This window comes from Macaca mulatta, chromosome 3 (genome assembly GCF_049350105.2).
Source record: "Macaca mulatta isolate MMU2019108-1 chromosome 3, T2T-MMU8v2.0, whole genome shotgun sequence".
Lineage (NCBI taxonomy): Eukaryota > Metazoa > Chordata > Mammalia > Primates > Cercopithecidae > Macaca > Macaca mulatta.
The window spans coordinates 50,205,225-50,232,933 of record NC_133408.1 but is presented as its reverse complement, the minus strand read 5'-3'; the positions used below and the strand labels follow the sequence as shown (position 1 = coordinate 50,232,933).

The window sequence follows — 27,709 nt, the reverse complement described above, 5'->3', positions numbered from 1 at the left end:
ATGTATGTGTGTGTGTATATATATCCTATTAGTTCTGTCCCTCTAGAGAACTCTAATATACAACTCTATTAAAAAGTGGGCAAACAACATAAACAGACACTTTTCAAAAGAAGACATACAAGCAGCCAACGAACACGAAAAAATGCTTGACATCACTAATCATCAGAGAAATGCAAATCAAAACCACAATGAGATACCTTCTCACACCAGTCAGAATAGTTTTTATTAGAAAGCCAAAAAATAACAGATGTTGACAGGGCTATGGAGAAAAGGAACACTTATATACTGTTGGTGGGAATGTAAATTAGTTCAGCCCCTGGGGAAAGGAGTTTGGAGATTTCTTTGTCAAAGAACCAAAAATAGAACTATCATTCAACCCAGAAATCCTGTTACTACGTACACATCCAAAAGAAAATGTTATACCAAAAGGATACCTGTGCCCATATGTTCATTGGAGCACTATTCACAACAGCAAAGACATAGAATCAACTCAAGGGCCCATCAACAACGAATTGGATTTTTTTTTTTTAGATGGAGTCTTGCTCTTGTCGCCCAGGCTGGAGTGCCATGGCGCAATCTTGGCTTACTGCAACCTCTGCCTCCCTGGGTTCAAGCGATTCTCCTCCTGCCTCAGCCTCTCAAGTAGCTGGGATTACAGGCGTGCACCACCATGCCCGGCTAATTTTTGTATTTTTAGTAGAGACAGGGTTTCACTATATTGGCCAGGCTGGTCTCAAACTGCTGACCTCAAGTGATCCACCTGCCTTGGCCTCCCAAAATGCTGAAATTACAGGCATGAGCCACTGTGCTCAGCCCCAGACTGGATTTTTTAAATGTGGTACACCTATACCACAGAATACTACACAGCTATTGAAAAAAAGAAAACCATGTCCTCTGCAACACCATGGATGGGGCTGGAGGCCATTATCCTAAACGAACTAACACAGATATAGAAAACCAGATACTACATGTTCTCATTTATAAGTGCAAGCTAAACATCAGGTGCATATAGAAATAAAGATGTGAACAACAGACCCTGAAGAATACAAGGAGAAGGACGGAGAGAGAGGGACAGGGGTTGAAAAACTACCTATTGCAGCCGGGCGCGATGGCTCATGCCTGTAATCCCAATACTTTGGGAGGCCAAGGCAGGCGCATCATTTGGGCCAGAGTTTGAGATCAGCCTGGCCAACATGGTGAAACCCCGTCTCTACTGAAAATACAAAAAATTAGCTGGGTGGGGTGACACACGCCTGTAATCCCAGCCACTTGGGAGGCTGAGAGGAAGCGGAGACTGCAGTGAGCCAAGATCATGCCACTGCACTCCAACCTGGGCAACAAGAGCAAAACTCCATCTCAAAAAAAAAAAAGAAAAAAAAAAACCTATTGGGTTCTATGCTCACTACCTGGGTGATGGGTTTAATCGAACTTCAAACCTTAGCATCATACGATATACCCAGGTAACAAAACCGTACGTGTACCCGTTAATCTGAAACTCGAAAAAATATACAATTCAGTGACTTTTATTATATTCAGAGTTGTGCAACCATCCCCACAATCAATTTTGGAATGTTTTCTTATGTATTATTTATTTGAGACGGGATCTATGTTGAACAGACTGGTCTCAAACTTCTGGGCTCAAACAATCCTCCCACCTCAGCCTCTCAAAGTGCTGGGATTACAGGTGTGAGCCACAGTGCCCGGCCTAATTTTAGAACATTTTCATCACTCCTACAAGGGACCCTGTACCACTAAGCAGCTATACCCCTGTTTTCCCCCAAACTCCCAGCTCCACTTAACCACTCATTTTTATGGATTTGCCTATTCTGGACTTTTCATATAAATGGAATAATATGTGATGTTTTGCATCTGACTTCTATCACTTACCATGATCTCTTTAGTGTTCGTCTACATTACAGCACTTTTTTTTTTTTTTTTTTTTTTTGAGACTGAGTTTTACTCTGTCGCCCAGGCTGGAGTGCAATGGCACCAACTCGGCTCACTGCAACCTTTGCCTCCCAAGTTCAAGTGATTCTCCTGCCTCAGCCTCCCTAGTAGCTGGGATTACATGCACCTGCCACCATGCCCAGCTAATTTTTATATTTTTAGTAGAGATAGTTTCACCACGTTGGCCAGGCTGGTCTTGAAGTCCTGACCTCAGGTGATCCACCCACCTTGGCCTCCCAAAGTGCTGGGATTGCAGGCGTGAGCCACCACACCTGGCCCTATTCCTTTTTATGGCTGAGTAATATTCCACTGTGTGGATAGACTACAATCTGTGTCACCTGTTTAGCTGCTGATAGACACTTGGGTTGTTCGTGATTTTTGGCTATTATGACTAACGTTGCTATGAACATTAATGCAAAAGCTTTGGTGTGGATGTGTTTTCATTTCTTGGAGGTCTGTATCTTAACCTTCTGAAGAAACACCAAGCTGTTTTCCACAGTGGCTGTACCATTTTACTTTCTGGTTCAGTGTATGAGGCTTCCAATTTCTCCATGTTCTCACGAACACTTATTATCTGTCTCTTTATGACCATCCCAGTGGGTGTGAACTCACTGTGGTTTTTTTTTTGTTTGTTTTTGAGATGGAGTCTCGCTCTGTGGCCCAGGCTGGAGTGCAGTGGCGCGATCCCAGCTCACTGCAAGCTCCGCCTCCTGGGTTCATGCCATTCTCCTGCCTCAGCCTCCCGAGTAGCTGGGACCACAGGCGCCCGCCACCACACCCGGCTAATTTGTTGTATTTTTAGTAGAGATGGGGTTTCACTGTTTTAGCCAGGATGGTCTCCTGACCTCGTGATCCACCGATCTCGGCCTCCCAAAGTGCTGGGATTACAGGAGTGAGCCACTGCACCCAGCGGACATCAATTTAATCTTAAACACCTTCGTTGATCTGTAGAATCACAATTAGACTGTATGGAAATTAGATATATGTGACAGGAAGTTTGCATAATTAAGGCTAAGCCAAGACATCCTTAAGCCAAGATATCCTGAGGCCAGGTTCTGACCCAGAAAGAGAAATATTGCATGGCAGACTTCAGAGAGCCAGATAAAAGGAGAAAGGAAAGAGCATGGACTCTTCTTTTTTTGAGACAGGGTCTTACTCTGTCACCCAGGCTGGGATACAGTGGTGCAGTCATAGCTCACTGCAGCCTTGACCACCTGGGCTCAAGCAAGCCTCCTGTCTCAGCCTCCTGAGTAGCTGGGGCTACAGGCATGCACCACCATGCCTGGCTACAATTTTTTTTTTTTTTTTTTTGGTAGAGATGGGGCCTTGCTATGTTGCCCAGGCTGGCCTCAAACTCCTGGCTTCAAGCGACCCTCCTGCTTCAGCCTCACAAAATGCTGGGATTACGAGTGTGAGGCACCGTGCCTGGCCAACTCTGCTTCCATACTGAATTTTTGTTCAGGGAGACAAAGACAATTCCGGAAGGGGCTACGGAGGATAAAGTGGCTGGGACCTGAGAGATGGCACTGAGAGGAAGAATCTGGAGTCTGCAGCCAGGCTGAGAGAGAATTTGCAGCTGTCAAGACAGGAGCCAAAGCTCACCCCACAGGGCCTGGCTCAGAAGTCAGAGAGTTCAGGCCAGGCATGGCGGCTCATGCCTGTAATCCCTGCACTTTGGGAGGCCAATGCAAGAGAATTGCTTGAAGCCAAGAGTTCAAGACCAGCCTGGGCAACAGAGCGAGACCCTGACTCAAAAAAAAAAAAAAAAAAAGGAAAGAAGGGGGTATTGAGAGAAGCCTTGAGATGGTCTTGTACCCTCAAAGACTTTTCATTGACTTGAAAGATGCCATTTGAAACAGGAAAAGTTGCCTTGAGTACACAAGTTGTCTGTATGGTTGTGGTTTCCTGTGAATGGGGGCCCCATAGCAAAGTAAGGTCAGTTACAGAATGTAAAAGGGATTATCTGTGTTGAGCACCATCTCCTGGGGTTTCAAGGCCCAGCCTACAGTCCTAGGATTGCAGACCAGAGCCCAACAGGATGAGCTTAAAGAAGGGACAATTTCCTGGCCAAGGACCTCCTGGGACAAAAGTCCAGACAGCTGGTTTTATGAAAGGTGGAAGCATAGCGCCACCCACTGGCAGTTGGTGTGAGCGCTCCCAGCTTCTGGAATTGCACCCACAGGTGCAGTTCTGATTTCTAGAAGCAGAGCTCCCAGTGCCAACCGCAAGGGGTGGTCAGCCCAAAACTACGGGCTCATGAAGAACAGAGCAGAGCCTCAGAGGTTTGATGGAGCACACTGGAACTGACTACGCTTTAATGTTTTGATTTGGGGCTGCCTGCTCTCTAGCTCCACTACCCAATTCCTGGGGGACGGGACAGAGCCAAAAGGCCTGGGTTTGAATCCTGACCCCACCACTTATAGGTGTGGTGGTTTAAAAATATGTCTACACACTTTTAAAAGCTTAAGTCTCAGCCTAGGCAACACAACAAGACCCAGTCTCTACAAAAAGTAAATAAATGAGCTGGGTGCCTTATCTTGCCATTATCACCCAGGCTGGTCTTGAACTCCTGGGCTCAAGTGATCTTCCTGCCTCAGCCTCCCAACGTGCTGGGGCTACAGGTATGAGTCACTGGGCCTGGCGTGCTCATAGCTCTTGATGTTAGTTAACGTCCTTGTAAGTTGTTCTGCAGATCCAAGTAAAGCCCTTGGTTCCTGGTGCATAGCACACATGAAACTGTCCCCACAAACTCTGTGAAATTAATCAGGAAAGAAGGGAGGGAAACAAATGAAAATAAAGCAACCTTGCAGCACATTCAGCATTCATCACTAAGTCACCTTGCTTGCTCTCCAACCTGCTTCCTCACAGCTGTTTGATGTGTATTGTCCCAGAATCACATAGACCCTGTTACAAAAATATAGTTCTTTTTTTCCCCCACCAAGACGGGGTCTCGCTCTGTTGCCCAGGCTGGAGTGCAGTGGCATCATCTCGGCTCACTGCAAGCTTTGACTCCCGGGTTCATGCCACTCTCCTGCCTCAGCCTCCCGAGTAGCTGGGACTACAGGCACCTGCCGTCACGCCCAGCTAACTTTTTGTATTTTTAGTAGAGACGGGGTTTCAGTGTGTTAGCCAGGATGGTCTCGATCTCCTGACCTCGTGATCTGACCTCGGCCTCCCAAAGTGCTGGGATTACAGGCTTGAGCCACCATACCCGGCCAAGGATATAGTTCCCCTTAACTGCTCTGTAGGTGACAACTTGAACGTCATGGAACATTGTTTTCCCTTTGAGATATTCTTTCAGGTCCCACATTCTGATGAAACTGCTGACATCAGCTGGTCTGAAGGGCCCCACAGGAGCTGACTCACCAAAGAATGCAGTTTCCACGTCCTGATGATTTCATCCCCCTTTCCTCGACCAATCAATGACCCCAACTTTCTAGTCCCTCACCCTCCCCAATCCCCTTAAAAATCCCATTCCACAACTCCTTGGGGAGATGTATTTGAGGGCCTCTTCCTATCTCCTTGCTTGGTATCCGGTGATCATGAAGCTTTCTCTGATGCAAACCCTGCTGTCTCAGTGTCATTGGCCTGTTCCCGTGCCACGGGCATATGAACCTGTTGGTCCTATAACAAATCTGTTCAATAGCCGTTAACTATTATTCTTGCTGCTGTTGCATAAAACCCACCTTTGCCAGCACTATCAGAGTCTGAATCATCATCGTCATCTTTTAAGAGTACCTCCAGGGTGCTGGTGTTGTTATCATACACCACGCAGTACTTGACACACTCCAGGTCCACAGACTCCGGGAGAAGATACTCGTTATTTTTCTTAAAAAAAACACACACACACACAAGACAGGCCTGTTGATGGGCAGGTTCAGTTGAGCAGAGACTCCCTGCATAGCAGCACTAGGAGGAGCTAAGACTGCACTCTCTCCCCTAACTACACACACAGGCCTAGAAGTACTGAGACAGTGGGTGGACAGTCTGTTAAATCCCAAGGATCCTCCATGACTACCTTCGCTTCTGAGAAAAGCTGACCACAGCTGATTGGACCAGAGAGAAGTGCCTGACCAAAGAACTGCTGGTCTGACTGATCCACAGCCTATTAGGTACCCTGGTGTCACAGAAACCATGGTCAATTGAATTAGTGACATCCTTTCTCATGGAGAGAGTGTTTGGCAGTGGAGATTGAATCCAAAAACACCAGACTGGATGCAGTGGTTTGTACCTGTAATCCTAGCACTTCAGGAGGCCAAGGCAGGAGGACTGCTTGAGGCCAGGAGTTTGAGACCAGCCTGGACAACATAGCAAGACCCCCATCTCTATGAAAAAAATACAAAAATGCCAGGCATAGTGGCATGCGCCTGTAGTCCCAACTACTCAGGAGGCTGAAGTGGAAGGATCACTTGAGCCCACGAGGTGGAGGCTGCGGTGAGCTGTGATTGTGTCACTGCACTCCAGCCTGGGTGACAGAGCAAGACCCGGTCCCAAAACAACAAAACAAAAAACACCCCAAAAAAGTACAGTAAGTAGACAGTGTGTAGAAGCAGAAGTCATGAGTAAGCAGAAGGAATGAGATGGACTGGAAGCTCAAATGTGGCTGGCCATGGTGGCTCATGCCTATAATCCCAGCTACCTGGGAGGCTGAGGTGGGAGGATCACTTGAGCCCTGGAGTTCAAAGCTACAGCGAGCTATGATTGCACCACTGCAACCCAGCCTGGGTAACAAAGTGAGACTATGTCCCAAAAAAAAAAAAAAAAAAAAAAAAAACAACCCAAAAAAAACAAAAAACAAAAAACTCATGGATTATAAGATGTACTACCAATTTAATCAGGAGCGTGCACAAAAGAAGGACTTGTTGGCAGATAACACTCCAGGCAAGGCAAAGATGCAGCCGGTTTCCAAACCTAAAGCAGCTGGCTTTAGGACCCAGAGATCCTAAAGCCCAGACCGCCTTCAGGCTCTCCTCCTCTCCACTTTCCCCTCCGCACTGACTTCCCCTTCTCAGACAGCTTCCTCCAGAGGCTTGAGCCACGAACCCCAGCAATGCTCAGGCTCCCATCTTCCCAATTCCACCGCCATGCTGGACAGAGACACCCTTCTCTAATTCCAATTCTGATTGGCTCAGCTTTCATCCCAGACCCATGATCAATCACTGGGGCGAGGGTTCTGGATATTATTTTATTTTAGAGACAGGGTCTCACTCTGTTGCCCAGGCTGGACTGCAGTGGTGCAGTCATAGCTCACTGCAGCCTTGAATTTCTGGGCTCAAGTGATCTTCGCACTTCAGCCTCCTGAGTAGCTGGGACCACGGGCATGCACCACCACACCTGGCTAATTTATATATTTATATCTATATATATAGATATATTTGTAGAGACCAAAAAAAGCCAGGTGTGGTGGGGTGCACGTGTAGTCCCAGCTAACTCGGGAGGCTGAGGTGAGAGGATCACTTGAGTCTGGGAGGTAGAGGCTGCAGTGAGCTATGATTGCATCACTGCACTCCAGCCTAGGTGACAGCGCAAGACTTGTCTCAAAACAAAAACAACAAGGCCGGGCGCGGTGACTCACACCTGTAATCCCAGCACTTTGGGAGGCCAAGGCGGGCAGATCACCTGAGGTCAGGAGTTCGAGATCAGCCTGGCCAACATGGTGAAACCCCATCTCTACTAAAAATACAAAAATGAGCTGGGCGTGGTGGCATGTACCTGTAGTACCAGCTACTCAAGAGGCTGAGACAGGAGAATGGCTTGAACCCAGGAGGCAGAGGTTGCAGTGAGCCAAGATCGCACCACTTCACTCGAGCCTGGGCAACAGAGTGACACTCTGTCTCAAAACAACAAGAACGACAACAAACACTCAAAAAGAAGGTAGTAAACAGATGCCTTCTGGGGTCCCACTATGTAGTCCAGGCTGGTCTCAAACTTGAGCTCAAGCAATCTCCCCACCTTGGCCTCCCAAAGTGCTGGGATTGCAGACTAAAGCCACCATGCCTGGCCAGAATATTATTTTAGAGAGCACCACTAGAAACCCATGGTTTGAGCAGAAAGAGAAGTTCCCCTCAAAAAGGCAGAAAAACAGCAGATATTCACCACACCCACTTTCAGGGAAAAAGACACTACCATATTAAAAGTATGAATCAGGCCAGGCCTGGTGGCTCATGCCTGTCATCCCGGCACTTTGGGAGGCTGAGGAGGGAGAACTGCTTGAGCCCAGGCGTTCAAGACCAGCCTGGGCAACATAGTGAGACTCCATCTCTACAAAAAATACAAGTTAACTGGGTGTGGTGGTGCACACCTATGGTCCCAGCTACTGGGAAGGGTGAGGTGGGAGGACTCCTTGATCCTGGGAGGTCAAGGCTGCAGTGAGCCATGATGGTGCCATTGCACTCCAGCCTGGGCAACAGAGTGAGAGCCTGCCTTAAAAATAATAATAATAATAATAATAATAAAAAATACAAATTGGCCAGGCAGGGTGGCTCATGCCTGTAATCCCAGCATCTTGGGAGGCCAAGGCAGGCGGATCATGAGGTCAGGAGTTCAAGACCAGCCTGACCAATATGGTGAAACTCCGTCTCTACTAAAAATGCAAAAATTAGCCAGGTGTGGTGGTGCACGCCTGTAGTCCCAGCTACTTGGGAGGCTGCGGCAGAAGAATTGCTTGAACCAGGGAAGCGGAGGTTGCAGTGAGCCGAGATCGTACCACTGCATTCCAGTCTAGGTGACAGAGTGAGACTCCATCTCAAAAAAAAAAAAAAAAAAAAAAAATCAACGGTAGGACATATTCCGTTTTCAAAAAAGAGTTACATTATGGGATACAGGTGCATCATAGAAGGAAACATGGCAGCACAGTGCTGCTAAGGTGTCAGGGAGAGTGGAAGAGTACTAGGAATGAGGCTGAGAAGAGAGGTGGTCAGATCCAAGAAGGCTGAGAACACAGGGCTGGGAGCCTTTCTGTCCTGCTGGGCTGGGAATGCCCTGAAGGCCTCAGTCTGCTAACTGGGAAGCTAGGGAGGGAAGGCAAGAGCCAATATCACACCACTGCACTCCAGCCTGGGCAACAAGAGCGAGACTTCGTCTCAAAAAAAAAAAAAAAAAAGAAAAAGAAAAAAGGAAAAAAAAGAAAAGCTGTTAGCCTGAACTGGAGGAGCTGAGAGGCAGAGGCAGAGAGAATGTCTCCTTCCCAAAGCAGGAGGTGCGGCCAGAATCAAAGAAATGCACAGACTTGAGAGCTGAGTGGGAACGGAGGCCCATACATCATGAGGGGGCTCTGAATAGGTGCAGAAAAAGGCCTGCAATGGGGATTAAGAGTGAGATTATGGGCTGGGCATGGTGGCTCATGCCTATAATCCCAGCACTTTAGGAGGCCGAGGCAGGCAGATCACTTGAGGTCAGGAGTTCGAGACCAGACTGGCCAACATGGCGAAACTCCATCCCTACTAAAAATATAAAACTTAGCCTGGCGTGGTGGTGGTGCCTATAACCCCAGCTACCAGGGAGGCTGAGGCAGGAGAATCCCTTGAACCTGGGAGATGGATGTTGCAGTGAGCTGAGACTGCACCACTGCACTCCAGCCTGGGAAGACAGAGTGAGATTCTGTCTCAAAAATAAAAACAAAAAAAGACAAATAGACAATAATGATGGATTGGGACAGGGAAATATCCTGGAAGAACACACCCTGCCCCTGCTCCCTGCCGAGTTATCGAGTTATGTAGAGAAAAAGCAGCAGAGATTGAGTGTGGAAGAGTACAGTGGGAAGAGGGAGGAAAGGGAAATTTTAGACGACAAAGTTTTATTATTTTTGAGACAAGGTCTTGCTCTGTCACCCAGGCTAGAATGCAGTGGTGCAATCGACCTCCTGGACTCAAGTGATCCTCCCACCTCGGCCTTCCGAGTAGCTGGTACTACAGATGAGCACCACCACATTGAGTTAATTTTTCAGTTTTTTGTAGAGACAGGGGTCTTGCTATGTTACCCAGGCTGGTCTTGAACTCCTGGACTCAAGCAATCCTCCTGTCTCGGCCACCCAAAGTGCTAGGATTACAGGAGCAAGCCACCATGTCCAGCCCAAAATTTTAGACGTAAACTTACCAGGACTGCTAATTGCATGTGGAGGTCATTGCAGCTGTAAGCTCCAGTGAAATCTCTGGCAAGAAAGTATCCTGACAGATACGGAGATCAAGGACAGACCAGCAGTTATCTTCAGGCGGAGGAGGAGAAAATGAAGGTGAACCAAAGAGAGAGAAAATAAACCAGGGGGCCAGGCGCAGTGGCTCATGCCTGTAATCCCAGCACTTTGGGTGGCCAAGGCGGGCAGATCACGCGGTCAGGAGTTCGAGACCAGCCTGGCCAACATGGTGAAACCCTGTCTCTACAAAAGATAGAAAAAAAAAAAAAATTAGCCGGGCATGGTGGCACACGCCTGTAATCCCAGCTACAGGCTGGAGGCTGAGGCAGGAGAATCGCTTGAACCTGGGAAGCAGAGGTTGCAGTGAGCCGAGATCATGCCACTGCACGCCAGCCTGAGAGACAGGGAAAGACTCCATCTCAAAGGGGAGGGGAGGGGAGGGGAGAAGAGGGGAGAAGAGGGGAGAAGAGGGGAGAAAGAAGAGAAGTAGAAGAGAAGAGAAGAGAAGAGAAGAGAAGAGAAGAGAAGAGAAGAGAAGAGAAACCAGGGAAGTCAAAGAGAACCTCCAAGTTCAGGGCAGAGAATGTGATCAGGACCGCAGAGGGGAGAGACGGGTCCTGGGCGAAGGCTGCCAGGCTTCGCAATGATGAGGGAGAAGACACCCTGGAGGTGTGGAGAAAAGGTCTCACTGCAGTAGGGGACATGGTGACTGTGTGCAGGGCTCTGTCCACTTCTCAGGATGGGGAAGGGAAGATGGGATGGGAGGGGAATGGAAGAGAGGATGGGACGGGAAGGGAAAAAGGGAGATGCTTCCATCTTTGGATTATAGCCAATTATCTCTAGGGTTTATTGTCTGTTTGCTAAATAGAACGAAAGGTCCATGACAGCCTGGGCAACAAAATAAGATCCTGTCTCAAAAAAAAAAAAAAAAAAAAAATTATTGTGTTGGCACAAGTCTACAGTCCCAGCTACTCAGGAGGCTGAGGTAGGAAGATCGATTGGACCCAGGAGTTTGAGCCATGATTGTGCCACTGCACCCCTGCCCAAGTGACAGAGCAAGACCCTGCCCCTAAAATTTTTAAAAATAAAGCTCCAAAAATAAAGATAAAAACAAAAAATATATAAAAACAAATAAAATAAAAACAGAAAAAATAACTAAAATCACAAAACAAAACAAAACAAAACAAAACAAAACAAAAAGTCCCAGGAGGGCAAGGACAATGAAATCAGGCTGTTTGTTGTTCTGTTGTATTCTGTTGTATCCGCAGGGTCTGGAACAGTACCTGGCACATTAAGGAATTAAATCAATATTTGGCCAGGCTTGGCGGATCACATGTATAATCCCAGCACTTTGGGAGGTCAAGGCTGGAGGATGGCTTGAGTCCAGGAGTTCAAGAGCAGCCTGGGCAACACAGTGCAACCCCATTTCTACAAAAAATACAAAAATTAGCCAGGCATGGTGGCATTCCCCCTTGTAGCCTCAGCTACTCTGGAGGCTAAGTGGGACAGGATTGCTCGAGCCCAGGATTTTTTTTTTTTTTTTAAGACCAAGTCTCACTCTGTCACCCAGGCTAGAGTACAGTGGCATGATCTCAGCTCACTGCAACCTCTGCCTCCCAGGTTCAAGCGATTCTCATGCCTCAGCCTCCCGAGTAGCTGGGACTACAGGCGTGAGCCACCACCCCGGCTAATTTTTGTACTTTTAATAGAGATGGGGTTTCACCATGTTGGCCAGTCTGGTCTCGAACTCCTGACCTCAGGTGATCCACCCACCTCAGTCTCACAAAGTGCTGGGACTGCAGGCATGAGCCACCGTGCCCAGCCAAACCCAGCAGTTTAAGGTTGCAGTGAACTATGATTGTACCATTGCACTCCAGCCTGGATGACAGAGCGAGACCTTGTCTCGAAAAAAAAAAATCAATATTTGTCTAATGGAGTTGTTAACCATTCTTGGGGGATGGGAAGACAGTTGAGAAAATGTGTGAGAGTGAGAGGTGTGGAAGACTCACCACGGTGAATGCATTGAAAACAGTCCTGCCTCTGCTACCCCCTGGATTGAGGGTGAAACCTCCCACTCTTCCCCATCCCACTGCAAGGTAGCCAGCCTGCCCCAGATTCCAACACTGCCCATGTACCTTCTTCACTCGAAGGGCCGTGATCACATGGCTTTCATCATACTCCCATTTGGAACGTACATCTGGAAAGGAAAAGTATTTAAGAACTGAATTTGCAAAGGAACATACTACCAAACTACTTAGAGGACTTATGTCATCATCAACGTCTGTTTGTTTGGCAGTTAAGGGATAGTCATTGTCAGTTTGAAACTTGAGATGTGGGGCCAGGTGTGGTGGCTCGCACCTATAATCCCATCACTTTGGGAGGCCAAGGCGGGTGGATCACTTGAGGCCAGGAGCTCAAGACCAGCCTGGCCAACATGGCAAAATTCCATCTCCACTAAAAATACAAAAATTAGCCAGCTGTGGTGGCAGCATCTATAGTCCCAGCTACTCAGGAGGCTGAAGGAGGAGAATCATTTAAATCTAGGAGGCGGAGGTTGCAGTGAGCCAAGTTCGCACCATTGCATTCCAGCCTGGGTGACAGAGCAAGATTCTGTCTCATAAATAAGTAACTAAGGGAAGGGGAAGGAAGAAATCAAATTTGAAGTGAGCTCACGCTAAATCCCCATCCAAGCTGGAAAGCAGTGGCATGATCTCGGCTCACTGCAATCTCCATCTCCCGGGTTCAAGCGATTTTCCTGCCTCAGCCTCCCCAGTAACTGGGACCACAGGCATGTGCCACCATGCCCGGCTAATTTTTGTATTTTTAGTAGAGACAGGGTTTCACCATGTTGGCCAGGCTGGTCTCGAACTCCTGACCTCAACTGATCCGCCCACCTGGGTCTCCCAAAACGCTGGGATTACAGGCACAAGCCATCACACCTGGCGTCTTATCTAAAGCAGCAATCGCCAACCTTTTTGGCACCAGGGACTAGTTTCACGGAAGACAATTTTTCCACGGAACAGGGCAGTGGGCGGGCGGGTGGGGATGGTTTGGGGATAACTTGAGCGCATTACATTTTTTGTGCAATTTATTTCTATTATTATTACATTGTAATATATAATAAAGTAATTCTACCACCATGTAGGATCAGTGGGAGTCCTGAGCTTGTTTTCCTGCAACTAGACAGTCCCATCTGGGGGTGACAGGAGACAGTGACAGATCATCAGACGTTAGATTCTCATAAGGAGCGAGCAACTTAGATCCCTCACATGTACAGTTCACAGTAGCGTTTGTGCTCCTATGAGAATCTAATGCTGCTGATGATCTGACAGCAGCAAGTGGAGCTCAGGTGGTAATGCAAGCCATGGGGAGTGGCTGTAAATACGGATGAAGTTTGTTTTTTTTTCCTTTTTTTGAGACAGGGTCTCACTCTGTCACCCAGGCTGGAACGCAGTGGCACAACCTTGGCTCACTCCAACCTCCGCCTCCTGGGTTCCAGCAATTCTCATGCCTCAGCCTCCCGAGTAGCTGGAATTATAGGCATGCACCACCACAGCTAATTTTTTTTTGTATTTTTAGTAGAGATGGGGTTTTGCCCTTTTGGCCCGGCTGGTCTTGAACTCCTGGCCTCAAGTGATTCGCCCACCTTGGCCTTCCAAAGTGCTGGGATTACAGGTGTGTGCCACCACACCTGGCCCAGGGACCCCTGTTCTAAAGTCATTCATACCCCCTCCCAGAAGTTTGTTAACTCATCAAAAATAATGTTTGAAGGACACTGTGTTCGACCTCCTTCACTTTTTTCCAAGTACTTACCAAATAAACAGAGATAGTTGGGTTCGGTTAATCTGGAGAGTTTTGTGGCCTGATTCAGGATGTTGTAAAGCTCTGTCGGTTCACACAAAAGCAAACCAGGCATCCTGCTGGGAAGAATCAGTAACACACAAGTGTAACACGCCTCTTTCTATTTTAGATGAACGGCCACAAAGTGATATATTGAATTAAGCTCTTTCTTAACATACCTTCAAACAAAGATGACAGTAATCATGTAAGTGATCAGGAAGGCTTCAAAACTGTATAGTGAAATATAGTGTGCAGAGGAGAATAAAATCTTAAATACAACATATCTAGCCAGGTGTGGTGGCTCACGCCTATAATCCCAGCACTTTGGGAGGCCGAGGCAGGTGGATCACCTGAGGTCAGGAGTTTGAGACCAGCCTGACCAACATGGTGAAACCCCGTCTCTACTAAAAACACAAAAATTAGGCAGGTATGGTGGCAAGTGCCTGTAATCCCAGCTACTTAGGAGGCTGAGGCAGGAGAATCGCTTGAACCTGGAAGGCAGAGGTTACAGTGAGCCAAGATTGCACCACTGCACCCCAGCCTGGGTGACAGAGTAAGACTCCATCTCAAAAAAAAAAAAAAAAAGTGTAGTAAAATGTGAGCAGAGAATAAAATATTGAATACAAGATTATCTGAGCCATATACATATCACATGGGCTGTAAAACAGCTGCCAGTTCATTTGCTTATTTAGCAAATAATTACTGAGCACCTACTATGTCCCAGAGCACTGGAAATAACTGTAGCAAACAAAACCTGCCTTCATGCAGGTTACAGTCTAGCATGGAATGCAGACACTTACAGAAAAAACTGCAAGACATTAGAGCACTATAAAAGATATTGGGGCCATGCACGGTGATTCATGTCTGCAATCTCAGCACTTGGGGAGGCCTGGGCAGGAGGATTGCTTGACCCCAGGAATTCAAGACCAGCCTAGACCACACAGCAAGGCCCTGTAATACAAATTAGCTGGGCATGGTGGTATACACCTATAGTCCCAGCTACTGAGGAGACCAAGGTGGGGGAATTGCTCGAGGCCAGGAGTTCAAGACCAGCCTGGACAACATAGTGAGACCCTATCTCTTAAAAAAAAAAAAAAAAACCTAAACTAAAAACTAGCCAGGTGTGGTGGCACACACCTGTGGCCCCAGCAACTCAGGAGGCTGAGGTGGGAGAATCACTTGAGCCTGGGAGGTGGGGCTGCAGTAAGCCGTGATCACACCAACACAATCCCACCTGGGCAACAGAGTGAGACCCTGTCTTGAAAGAAAAAAAAAAAAAAAAAAAGAAGGATCAGCTGTGCGTGGTGGCTCACTGGCTCACACCTGTAATCCCAGTACTTTGCAAGGCCGAGGCAGGCAGATCACCTGAGGTCGGAGTTCAAGACCAGCCTGGCCAACATGGCAAAACTCCGTCTCTACTAAAAATACAAACATTAGTTGGGTGTGGTGGTGCACACCTGTGGTCCCACCTACTTGGGAGGCTGAGGCAGGAGAACTGCTTGAACCCAGGAGGCGGAGGTTGCAGTGAGCCGAGACTGCATTACTACACTCCAGGCTGGGTGACAGAGCAACTTCGTCTCAAAAAACAAAAAAGTAGGATCCACTGTGACAGGAGTACCTAACAGGAGGTTCTCACCTAGGTGGGGGAATAGGACAAGTGTTGTCTGAGGATGTGACTGCTAAACTGAGACAGGAGGCTGGGCAAGAGGAGCAGTGAGAGAGGGTGAAACAGAGGATAAGAACATTCTGCCGGGAGGAGGGGCAAGTGCAGTACCTAAGACAGTTCAAAGGAGCCTGGTATGGCTCCGCTAAAAGCTTGATAAGACACTGCAGAGGCCAACACAGGTGGCCTCTGTGTTAAGGATCCCAACAGTCATGGTTGGGTGGAGAATCGCTGATGTGTACAGAGCTAGGTTCGGGCTCCCATTGTCCTCTCTTGGGACACTGGCTCCTGGGCCCAGTTGTTTCTGGAAGGGTCAGGCCTGTGCAGCAGCTTCCTGCAGGAAAGCTTTTATTTATTTTTGAGACAGGGTCTTGTGCTGTCATCCAGGCTGGAGTACAGTGGTGTGTTTATGGCTAACTGCAGCCTCAAACTCCAGGGCTCAAGCAATCCTCTGGTCTCAGCCTCCCTAGTAGCTGAGACTACAAGGGTATGCCATCATGCCTTTTGAATTTTGTGGAGATGGGCAACACTATGCCCAGTCCGGTCTCAAACTCCTGTCCACAAGTGATCCTCCCGCCTCGGCCTCCCAAAGTGCTGGCATTACAGGTGTGAGCCACTGCACCTGGCCAGCTATCTTTTAGCAAGAGGGCTAGAAGGAGAGCAGAGTGGAGCCTCTGTAGGCCAGTGGGGGGGTGGCGAAGGGGAGAAGTTGAGTCCAGGGGTAATCTTGCTCTAAATGGTTAGGCTCCACTTCAGGGTTACCAGACATTGCTCCTGGGAAATGCCAGCACCTCAACTTAAACCTCAGATCCTTCTCACCTCCTCAAAGACTTCAGTTCTCAGCACCCCTCCACAGCATCAACAGTTTCAGCCTCCACATGGGTCCCTCCTGTCGACATGCAACCATCGTCTTGTACCTATCTCTGTTCTTCTTTCCAGCAGAAGCGTGCAAAGAGAAACACCACCTCTCAAAAGCATGGTGTTTCATTTACCGCCTCCACTTCCTCTCCTCCAATTACACTGACTCTGAAGTCAAACTCTTTTAGGTCTGAATCCTGGTTCTGCCATTTACTATCAGCCTCCTGGCACTAGGGAGTGGTTAGCCTCTCTGCGCCTCAGTCCCCACCTCTGTAAAACGGGGGTGAGAATAATATTGCCACTTCTATATAATGAGGGTGACAGTAACCTGCCTGGTGTGTGTGTATTCATGAAGTCACATTTGTCAGGCATTCTTTTTTTTTTTTTTTTTTTTGAGACGGAGTCTCGCTCTGTTGCCCAGGCTGGAGTGCAGTGGCGCGATCTCGGCTCACTGCAAGCTCCGCCTCCCGGGTTCACGCCATTCTCCTGCCTCAGCCTCCCGAGTAGCTGGGACTACAGGCGCCCACAACCGCGCCCGGCTAATTTTTTTTTTTTTTTGTATTTTTAGTAGAGACGGGGTTTCACCGTGGTCTCGATCTCCTGACCTTGTGATCCGCCCGCCTCGGCCTCCCAAAGTGCTGGGATTACAGGCGTGAGCCACCGCGCCCGGCCTTGTCAGGCATTCTAAAGCAGGGAGGAAATTACAGAGTATTGGCCATTGGCGTAACCTACTCTTTGGAGCTGCTGCCTTTTTTTGAGACAAGGTCTTGCTCTGTTGCCCATGTTGGAGTGCAGTGGCACTATCATAGCTTGCTGCAGCCTCAACCTCCTGGGCTCAAGCGATCCTCCTACCTCCGACTCCTGAGTAACTGGAACTACAGGCACGTGCCACCATGGCCGGCTACTTTTTTTTAAGAGATGGGGTCTCACTATGTTGCCCAGGCTGGTTCCCCTGGAGCTTCCTACCCTACCAAACCACAAAGACTGCTCTGTATCAAAGTCATCAACAATGTCCATCTTGCCTAAGCCATTGGTCACTTCTCTCTGTGCTCGAATGCCCCTCTTAGGAGCAGGTAACACAGTTGAGAGTTCCCCAGACACTCCTCTCCCAGGAAACTGTACTCTCCAAGCTTCCCGTCTTCCTCGCAGACTGTTCCTCTCCAACTTTGCATGGAAGAATGCCCCCGGGCTTACTTTCCTTTTTTCTGCTTTATCTACATACTCGCTCTAGGGCAGGGTTTCTCAACCTTGACACCACTGACATCGGGGCCAGATAACTCTATGTGCGGGGAGCTGGCCTGGGCACTGCAGGATGTTGAGTGGCATCCCTGGTCTCTACCTGGTGGATGCCAGAAGCAAACTGTACCTCTTCCCATCACCAGTAACAGAAAATATCTCCAGACATCGCCAAGGGCCCCCTGGAAAAAGGGGGCAAGATCACCCCTGGCTGAGGATCAACACTCTGAGACCTAGAGTCACAGTGATTCATCCAGTTCCCTGAATACCACACACGCACCAATGATTCCCAAATTTTATCCCACCTCGACCTGTCTACTGAGCTCCAGACTCTACCAGGATGCCTGGTGGACATCACAAATACAGCATGACCGAAATACAACTTCAGTGCACTCATGCCCACACCTCCAGTACCTGCTCGTCATTTAGCCTTCTCAGTCTCAATCAACAGCACCATGATCCACCCAGTTGCTTGGGCCCAATGACCTCATTCCTCTTTCCCTCACATCCAGTCTCTGAGCTCTGCCTCCTTCATGTATTCCAAGTCCATCCACTTCTCTCCATCTCCAGGGGTACCATCTTGGTCCAAGACACTATTATCTCTCTCCTGATGAGGCAGTACTGCCCAACTGGATTTACTAGCTTCCTCCTTTCTCCCTCCAGTTTCATCGTCACACAGTAGTCTGCGCAATCTTTAAAATCTGAGTAGGGTCATTGTCTTTACCTCGCTATCACCTGAAGTTATCCTGCTCATTTGCTTATTTATTGTCTCCTGGTTTCTCAGGAAGGGCCTTGCCTGTCTTGTCCACTGCGAGGTCCTCACCCAGTACCCCAGATTTACGTGCTGCAAAGTAATAGTCAATGAACACATGTGGAAAGAATACATGATTGTCAGTTACCATTATGCCCTGTCCCAACGCCACCATCTTGACCTGCCGTCATACTTTTTCCACATGTGGATTCCTCTTACAGACCTCCTCACTCCCACCCCCAAGTCAGGTTCCACATCCTCTGTCTCTGAAAGCCAGGCCCTTTTGGTAGTCGTGAGTACAGAGGAGAGAGGTGGGCTTTGTGTCTAGTCCTAAAACCTCACTAAGCAAAATGAAAAGCTGGTTCCTAACCCATCTGGTCTATGGCTCATAGCCCATCCTCAGCTCCTACCTACTTTCTCCCATTGCTAACTCCATCTCCTTACTCACTAGCCAAAGAATCGTCTCTGGTCCTATAGATAAAAACCCAGCCCCGGCCGGGCGCGGTGGCTCAAGCCTGTAATCCCGGCACTTTGGGAGGCCGAGACGGGTGGATCACGAGGTCAGGAGATCGAGACCACCCTGGCTAACACAGTGAAACCCCGTCTCTACTAAAAACTACCAAAAAAAAAAAAAAAAAAAAAAAAAAAACAACTAGCCAGGTGAGGTGGCGGGTGCCTGTAGTCCCAGCTACTCGGGAGGCTGAGGCAGGAGAATGGCATGAACCCAGGAGGCGGAGCTTGCAGTGAGCCGAGATCGTGCCACTGTACTCCACCCTGGGCAACAGAGCAAGACTCTGTCTCAAAAAAAAAAAAAAAACCCAGCCCCAAGGATCTCCTTCTGCAGATCCTTCTCCTTCTCAAAGGACTCCACCTGGTCAAGCAGGAACAGCCCCTCACCCACTGGTAAAGTACTGGAAGGATGAGAGTAGTCCCTGAACCTAACAGCATGATTCCAAGAGAAGATGCATCCCTGTGAACTGAAATTAGGGCACCTCTAACCTTGGGTAAGTTGAGGACTGAGCACGGGTAACCATCCCATTTGGTGCTACTCTGAAGCCTGCAGAGTTTATTTATTTACTTATTTTTTTGAGACAGAGTCTTGCTCTGCCCCCGGGATAGAGTGCAGTGGGACGATCTTGGCTCACTGTAACCTCCACCTCCTGGGTTCAAGTGATTCTCTCACCTCAGCCTCCCAAGTAGCTGGGATTACTACAGGTGCCTGCCACCACGCCCAGCTAATTTTTGTATTTTTAGTAGTGACTGGGTTTCACCATGTTGGCCAGGCTGGCCTCAAACTCCTGACCTCAAGTGATCCGCCTGCCTCAGCCTCCCAAAGTGCTGGGATTACAGGCGTGAACTACCACACCTGGCCCCTGAAGAGTTTAGATGTCCTTAGCTCCACACCATTTGAGCCCTCAAGGATATTCTGATGTATCATGCATTTACACAAAACTATTAAAGTAATATAGATGAGTTTTTGCCAAAAGTATTTTCCTTTGTGAATCCATTAAGCCACTTTAATTCCTTAATTGATTTTCTGTATGTCACAATTAGCCAGTTTCAATTTTTTTTACTCTCAATTTTGATTAAATTTATTTCTCCCAAGATCAAGTCTTTTCCATGTGAATTTTTTTTTTGTTGTTGTTATTGTTTTGAGCCACCTTGCCCGGCCTGTATTAATTACTTATACCAAGTCTCATTTTCCTGGTGACCTGTTCAAAACAGTAGAGTCAAAATGGCAAGTTTAGAACATTCTCCTTTATACAGGACTCTTTCAACACAGGACAGCTCTTCTCAAGAGACCCTTGGTGGGATGTAGTAGCTCACAACAGTAATCCCTGCATTTTGGGTGTCTAAGGCAAAAGGAACTCCCAACCTCAGGTGATCTGTCCGCCTCGGCCTCCCAAAGTGCTGGGATTACAGGCGTGAGCCACCATGCCCAGCCCAAAGACACACTCTCAAGAAAGCAGGGTGCTAGCACAGGCCTTGTCCCTGCACACAGTACACCCACCAGGGGGAAGGCCTGTCACCTTCCATATGACCTAGTCTGGCCTTCAAAGCAGGGGTTCATGTGTGGCTCTCTCCCCGAGTCAGCCCAGCGTGGTCCAGAAGCAGCTGGGCTGGCAAGCTCCCCTCTAACAACAGCATGTGTCTATATTTGGGGAAAACAGCCAACCAGGAAGGGATGTTTCATTACAGGTTGCCAGAGCCTGTGACTAAGCGGGGACCCAGCCAGCTCCAGCTCATGTCCCTGCCTCCCTGTGTCTACCCAACACCCAGGGGACTTCCATCCTGACAAATGTTGGAGGTTTCAGAGGCTGGGCCTGACCACAGGCTTCTCATAGGAGTTCCAGGACACCACGGGCTTGACCCAGTGCTCAGCTGCCAAGCCACCCCAACCCCCCAGACAGTCCAGGTAGACACAATTGATGGGCATTTGCTTCTGGTGGAGAAGAGACAACAGTTGATGATCCTGGAGAAGCCAGACCATGAGCTTCACTTTGGGATCCTGGCTCAGGCTGACCAGCACAGGTAAAGGTCAGGGTCCACAGCCAATCCCCACCGCTGTTCTGGTTCTTGGTGGGAAGCTCAGGCTGTGCCAGGATGACCAGGGCCCAAACACAGCGACAGGCATCAATGTCCTCACCTGTCAGCTGAGAGAATAACACACACTGGGAAAGCTGGAGGATCATTCAAGAGCTAAATGATATAAATTGCCTAGCAGTGGGCCTGACACATGGCGGGAGCTTAGGAAATAAAATTCCTTTACTCCTACCTCTCAAGTTTCTTTCCCTGAAACAGGGGCTCACTCTGTTGCCCAGGCTGGCGTGCAGTGGCACAATCATGGCTCACCGCAGCCTCAAGCTCCTGGGCTCAAGCAATCCTCCCACCTCAGCCTCCTGAGTAGCTGAGGCTACAGGTGCATGCCACCACACCTAAGTTTTTATTTTTTGTAGAGACAGGGTCTCGCTTCTGGAAGAGAACAACGGGGAAGAACAGAGAGGTCTGAAGGAATGTGGGGGTGTTTGGTTCTGTGGGATGACATGAGCCTCTCCTGTCATCCCAGAAAAACCTCCTTACTCCTTATGTGACTTCAAGGCTGTCAGGACCAGCTTTATGTCTGGGAATTGAATGACATTCTTGAGGATGGCCTCAAGGAGAGCTAGCTAACTCTGTCACATTTGGGTTAAATTTTGTTTTGCTGTTTTCTCTTAGAGATAGGGTCTCACTGTGTTGCCCAGGCTGGAGTGCAGTGGCGTGATCATCACTCACTTCAGCCTCCGACTCCTGGGCTCAAGTGAGCCTCCCACCTCAGCCTTCCGAGTAGCTGGACTACAAGTGTGCGCCATCATGCCCACCTTTTTTTTTTTTTTTTTTTTTTTTTTTTGAGACGGAATCTTGTCCTGTTGCCTAGGCTATAGTGCAGTGGTACAATCTCGGCTCACCACAACCTTCACCTCCCTGGTTCAAGTGATTCTCCTAGTAGCTGGGGTTACTGGTGCCTGCCACCACTCCCGGCTAACTTTTGTATTTTTAGTAGAGAAGGGGTTTCACCACATTGGCCAGGCTGGTCTTGAACTCCTGACCTCATGATTCGCCCACCTCAGCATCCCAAAGTGCTGGGATTACAGGTGTGAACCACTGCGCCTGGCCAACTAATTTTTTTTTTAGTTTCTGCAGAGACAGGGTCTATGTTTTCCAGGCTGGTCTTGGACTCCCGGGCTCAAGTGATCTTCCTGCCTCAGCCTCCCAAAGTGCTGGGATTACAGGCGTGAGCCACCGCGCCCAGCCGAGGGTCAGGATCTTAAGGGATTTGGTACGGTCTTTCCTCAATCCCAGCTTGACACATTCTTTGTGGCCTGAACCTTGACAAAGCTGGATAATACAGTCCCCGGCCACAACACCCCTAGAGCTGTGGAGGCTGCAGAAGTGGGCCTGAAATCTGTCTCTTAGCTCAGAGGGACACCAGGTCCCACTGGCACAGAAAAAAGAAAGAGGGAGCTGGAGGAGGCCAGGGCCATCATAACCTCCTAACTTTGCCTTGATCATCGCTAGTATCTACTATCACCTTTTTTCTTTTTGTGACAGTCTCTCTGTTGCCGAAGCTGGGGTGCAGTGGTGCGATCTCAGCTCACTGCAACCTTCGCCTCCCAGGTTCAAGCAATTCTCCTGCCCCAGCCTCCCAAGTAGTAGGGACTACATGCGTACACCACCATGACAGGCTAATTTTTGTATTTTTATAGAGACAGGGTTTCCCCATGTAGGCCAGGCTGGTCTCAAACTCCCGACCTCAGGTGATCCACCTGCCTCGGCTTCCCAAAGTGTTGGGATTACAGGCCTTAGCCACAGCACCTGGCCTCCATCACTAGTATCTCTATATTTTAGGGGAAGCAGGTATGGATCAGAGGCCTCGATCCAGCCGCCCACATCCCTGCTCCCTACCTTAGATCCTGCTATCAATTACATGTCCCCAAACCTAAGCCCACTCGACCCCTGAGAGGTACCCTAGTGATCCTGTGAGGGTAACAGGTCTACTCGTAGGGCAACTAGGCTCTTGGTGGGGGGAAGGGGCGGGGTCTGGGAACTATAGCACACTCTCTCAAAGACAGTGACCACCACCTCTGGCTCACTTCCTCCGACTCTGTCTCCGGGGCCTGCTTTACCTCGGCTCCCTGATTGGGCTCAGGCCTCACCTTCCACTTCTCTGACTTGAGTTCACGGCCCTGACCAGGCTCTGACCCGGCTTTGCTCCGGCTTTGCTCCCCCGTCCCAGGCCTCAGGCTGCTCTGCCTGACAGAAGGGTTCACTGCAGACTCAGATCTGCCACAATCAGCGACTGTCAGCTCTTGGGAGCCCCCTGGTGGCTCTGCTGTGGCCAGTCCAACACCTCCTGGTTATTCTGCTGGGATCTTTCCTGGAAAGCCAAATCCTTTGACTTCCAGCCCGCAGGAGGCCCAAGTAAAAGTTAAAGCTATTTATCTAAGGCCAGGCACAGTGGCTCACGCCTGTCATTCCAGCACTTTGGGAGGCTGAGGCGGGAGGATCACGAAGTCAGGAGTTCAAGACCAGCCTGACCAACATGGTAAAACCTGATCTCTACTAAAAATACAAAATTGGCCAGGCGTGATGGTGCATGCTTGTAATCCCAGCTACTCAGGAGGCTGAGGCAGGAGAATCGCTTGAACCTGGGAGATGGAGGTTACAGTGAGCTGAGATCACACCACTGCACTCCAGCCTGGGCAATACAGTGAGACTCTGTCCCCCCTCCCCCCCAAAAAAAAGAAAAGAAAAGAAAAAAGCTCTTTATCTAAATATGGTTGTTCTAAAAATACAAGTCCCCAACTTCCAATATCCTAGAGCAGCTACAGAAAAATAAGTAAAACTCCCAGGCAAGGCAGAATGATAACCACCTTTCTAACCCCTTGTTTTAGCTCCAGGGATCCAAAAGGAGAGGTTTAAAATACTTCACTTGGCTAGGCATGGTGGCTCACACTTGTAATCCCAGCACTTTGGGAGGCTGAGCTGGGAGAATCACTTGAGGCCAGGAGTTCAAAACCAGCCTGAGCAATATAGTAAGATCCCCTCCTCTCCAAAAAAAAAAAATTAAAATAGTAAAATACTTCACTTGATCTGACTTTAGGGTTGAAGAGAAGTTAGGTTAGTATATAATGTGTGCACCTAATACCAAAATATGATAGCATATGACTGTGATCTAAGCCCACTGTAAGTTACAAAATGATGAGTACATCTGGGTGTGTAGGGGTGTGGTGAGGAGGGTATGCTATGCTTTGAAAATGGTTTGTCCCCACCGAAACCCATGCTGAGGCTTGCTCCCCAATGTGGTAGTATTAGGAGGTGGTGCCTGTAAGAGGTGATTTGGCTATGAAGATGGATGAATGTCTTCTCCAGGGAATGGACTAGTTCTTGAGAACAGGTTGTTACAAAGCGAGGTTGCCTCCTGCATTTTCCCTTTTCCACACCTAATTCCCCGTCTCCACCACCATGTTATGATGCAGATGCAGCCCTCACCAGAAGCCAACCCAATCTGGAACTTCCCAGCCTCCAGAACTGTAAGCTAAATAAACTTCTTTGCTACATAAATTACCCAGTCTCAAGTATTCTGTGATAGCAACAGAAAAGAGACTAAGACGGGCTGTCAACGTATTTGTATATTTTCCTATCTGATGACAAACAGGCATAGCAACTTTACGATCATAGAAATCAGGAAATAGCTCTCTTGGCAGATGAACGGAAAGCAGCATGAGAGAACTTTCTGGAATGATGGCAATGTTTTAGTTTGTTTTGGGTGGTCGTTACAAGGTTGGAATTTGTCAAAACCAAACTGAACACTTAAGACTTGTATACTTTACTGTATGAAAACCGTAAATCAATAAAAAAAAAAATAGTAATTCCCAGCCGGGCATGGTGGCTCACGCCTGTAATCCCAGCACTTTGGGAGGCTGAGGCGGGCAGATCACGAGGTCAGGAGATCCAGACCATCCTGGCTAACACAGTGAAACCCCGTCTCTACTAAAATACAAAAAATTAGCCGGGCGTGGTGGTACGCGCCTGTAGTCCCAGCTACTCGGAGGCTGAGGCAGGAGAATGGCGTGAACCCGGAAGGTGGAGCTTGCAGTGAGCCAAGATCACGCCACTGCACTCCAGCCTGGGTGACAAAGCGAGACTCTGTCTCAAAAAAAAAATAAAGTAATTCCCTTGTGATCGATGTGTTTCAGTGTTCCAGGATGTGAATATGCAGGTACATGTGTGTGCATGTACACATGTGTGCGAGTATGTAGAGGTCTGTGACCTTCCTATGGGGTCTGGGCTATAGAAAACTATGTGAACTTGAGAACACAGCAAGTACACACTACAGAATTTCACCTTGGTCCTCACAGCCACTAGCTAATCCCGTTCTTGTTTTTCCACATTTGACCAGCATTTTCTCAGTGATCACAACTGTTATCCAAACCAAATTCTCTTTGGGAACAACTTCTCGAATTTTCTAGTCTTGCCTGGGAAGGTTAAGGCCACTGGCTGTGAGTCACCCTCCTCCACCAACTGCTCCCTGGGTGCCCTTACATGCTTTTTTTTTTTTTTTTTGAGACAGAGTCTCAGTCACCCAGGATGGAATGCAGTGGCACGATCTCAGCTCACTACAACCTCACTGCAACCTCTCCCTCCAGGGTTCAATCAATTTTCCTGCCTCAGCCTCCCAAGTAGCCAGGACTACAGGCACGCACCACCACTCCCGGCTAATTTTTTGTATCTTTAGTAGAGACAGGGTTTCACCATGTTGGCCAGGCTGGTCTCAAACCCCTGACCTCAGGTGATCCACCCACCTCGGCCTCCCAAAGTGCTGGGATTACAGGCATGAGCCACCACACCTGGCACTTATGTGCTTTTCCCTCACAGTCCAAGGGATAAGCAACCTCTGATCTCATCCAATTTCACCTAATCTCTCTCATTCTCCTTTCAGCATCTCAAAGCTCTATTAGCATCTTTCTCTCTGATTCCAAACATTCCCAAGTCTCTGCTTTCTTGGAACAATTCATGAAACCAGAAGCTACTAAGTAGCTTGACCTGTGCCCTCTGAAGCTTGTGCAGGCAGAGAGGCTGGTGCTGGGCCTCGGGCTGGAAATCCGAGGCTGGCGTGAGGCTGGCGAACTGTTGGCAAAGCAAGAGGCACCTGCATTTGAAATGGCCTGCACCCCCAGAATCTGTTGGGGCAAAGGATGCCTAAGTGTTTCCTGTAGACCAGATGTGGACCAGGCAGGGGAGAAGGCCAACTAGAAGCTATTTTACTCATTTTTATTTTACTTTTTTGAGATGGAGTCTCACTTTCTGTCACCCAGGCTGAAGTGCAGTCTTGGCTCACTGCAACCTCAGACTCAGTTCAAGCCATTCTGTCCCAGCTTCTCGAGTAACTGGGATTACAGGCACCTGCCACCACGCCTAATTTTTTGTATTTTTAGCAGAGACGGGGTTTCACCATGTTGGGCAGGCTGGTCTCAAACTCCTGACCTCAGGTGATCTGCCTGCCTCAGCCTCCCAAAGTGCTAGGATTACAGGCGTGAGCCACCGCGCCCGGCCGAGAAGCCATTTTAAAGGAACTTTGCCCAAGAGGGCCACCTAGAGGGACAATAGGCCAATGGCATGTGGTGGAGGATTCCAGAAGCCAGGGGCTGACGGAGGAATTGAAAGCAGCAAGATTGAGACGGCCACCTGGATCACGGGAAACGGAGGTAAGAAAGACCCCCAGAAGCACTGCATGGGAGAGTCAGTTACAAATTCCCATCAAGCTGAGACAGTAACAAGGCCAGATGTCGAAGGCACTTTTCTTGCCCCATCTCTACTCTTATAACCCCCTCTGCCAACACAGGATGCCTCAGAAGCCACAGTCGGCCTGGGGTGGGGTGGGATGGAAGAGGAAACAAACAGAAGTCAACTACTGTCCTCCTCCTACGTGGGAGCCCAAAGAAAGCTTGAGAGGGGAAGAGAAGCAGCTTTACCTTTGAATTAAATTCCTAGTTTTGATTATTAACGTGAACCGGACACTGTGGCCATTGCAGTGAGCCTGTCCTGGTAACCAGATGGAATCCAAGGGCAAGCAAAGATTTAAAGACAGAAAGCTGTTGTATGATTGGATTCTACTTCTTGACTGTGGAAACCCTGCTTGTTCAATAAAGTTTTATTTGCAAAACACCAAGTAAAATCAATGCCTACCACACAGTGCTTGAAACAGCAGCCATTAAGACTGTTGTTAATTACCTTGGTATTTCCTTAGAGGCAGATAGGAGCTGAATGTGAGGCCTTTTTTTTTTTTTCCTTTGAGATAGGGTCTCATTCTGTCACCCAGACTGGGGTGCAGCTCACGGCAGCCTCGACCTCCCAGCCTCAATTCCCCTGCCTCAGTTTCCTGAGTAACTGGGACCACAGGCACATACCACCATGACTGGCTTATTTTTATTATTTGTAGACAGGGTCTCCCTGTGTTGCCTAGGCTGGTCTCAAACTCCTGGGCTCAAGTGATCCTCCCACCTTGGCCTTCCAGAGTGGTGGGATTACAGGCAAGAGCCACTGCACCCGGCCAAATGTGAGGCTTTTCTGGTAGTCAAGTTGTTTGGGATGGCCCAAGTAGAAGGCTTGGGAGGTAGCCTTCTGTGGAAGGCTCTTCTGTGGAAGAGGAACTCGGGAGGAATGTGGAGGGAACTGAATTCCAGATGTGGGAGCGAGCCTGACAATCTGTGATTCCAGTTTATTGCTCATGGTCTCAACGCTC

At 48.6% G+C, this 27,709-nt stretch overlaps 1 protein-coding gene and 1 long non-coding RNA gene across 30 annotated transcripts in view; one reads left to right on the top strand and one right to left on the bottom strand.

Moving 5' to 3' along the window:
- Positions 1-27,709, bottom strand: part of STYXL1 (serine/threonine/tyrosine interacting like 1) — a 56,512-nt gene that overhangs the window by 24,363 nt on the left and 4,440 nt on the right. For 6 of the 29 annotated variants that reach the window (XM_028845647.2, XM_077996559.1, XM_077996558.1 and 3 more), the window contains exons 2-5: positions 14,098-14,148; positions 13,892-13,998; positions 12,214-12,275; positions 5,634-5,775 (exon numbers count right to left, since the gene is read on the bottom strand). In XM_028845647.2, coding sequence (XP_028701480.1) covers positions 5,634-5,775; positions 12,214-12,275; positions 13,892-13,994 — 307 coding nt within the window. In that variant the 5' untranslated portion in view covers positions 13,995-13,998; positions 14,098-14,148. Of the gene's footprint in view, positions 1-5,633; positions 5,776-10,041; positions 10,296-12,213; positions 12,276-13,891; positions 13,999-14,097; positions 14,149-27,240; positions 27,591-27,709 lie in introns of those variants that run through there. The other 23 variants (XM_028845653.2, XM_028845652.2, XM_077996560.1 and 20 more) reach the window with 9 other exon arrangements.
- Positions 202-3,301, top strand: LOC144339782 (uncharacterized). Its single transcript, XR_013415157.1, has 2 exons — positions 202-751; positions 2,162-3,301. It is a non-coding gene; the product is annotated as an uncharacterized LOC144339782 (long non-coding RNA).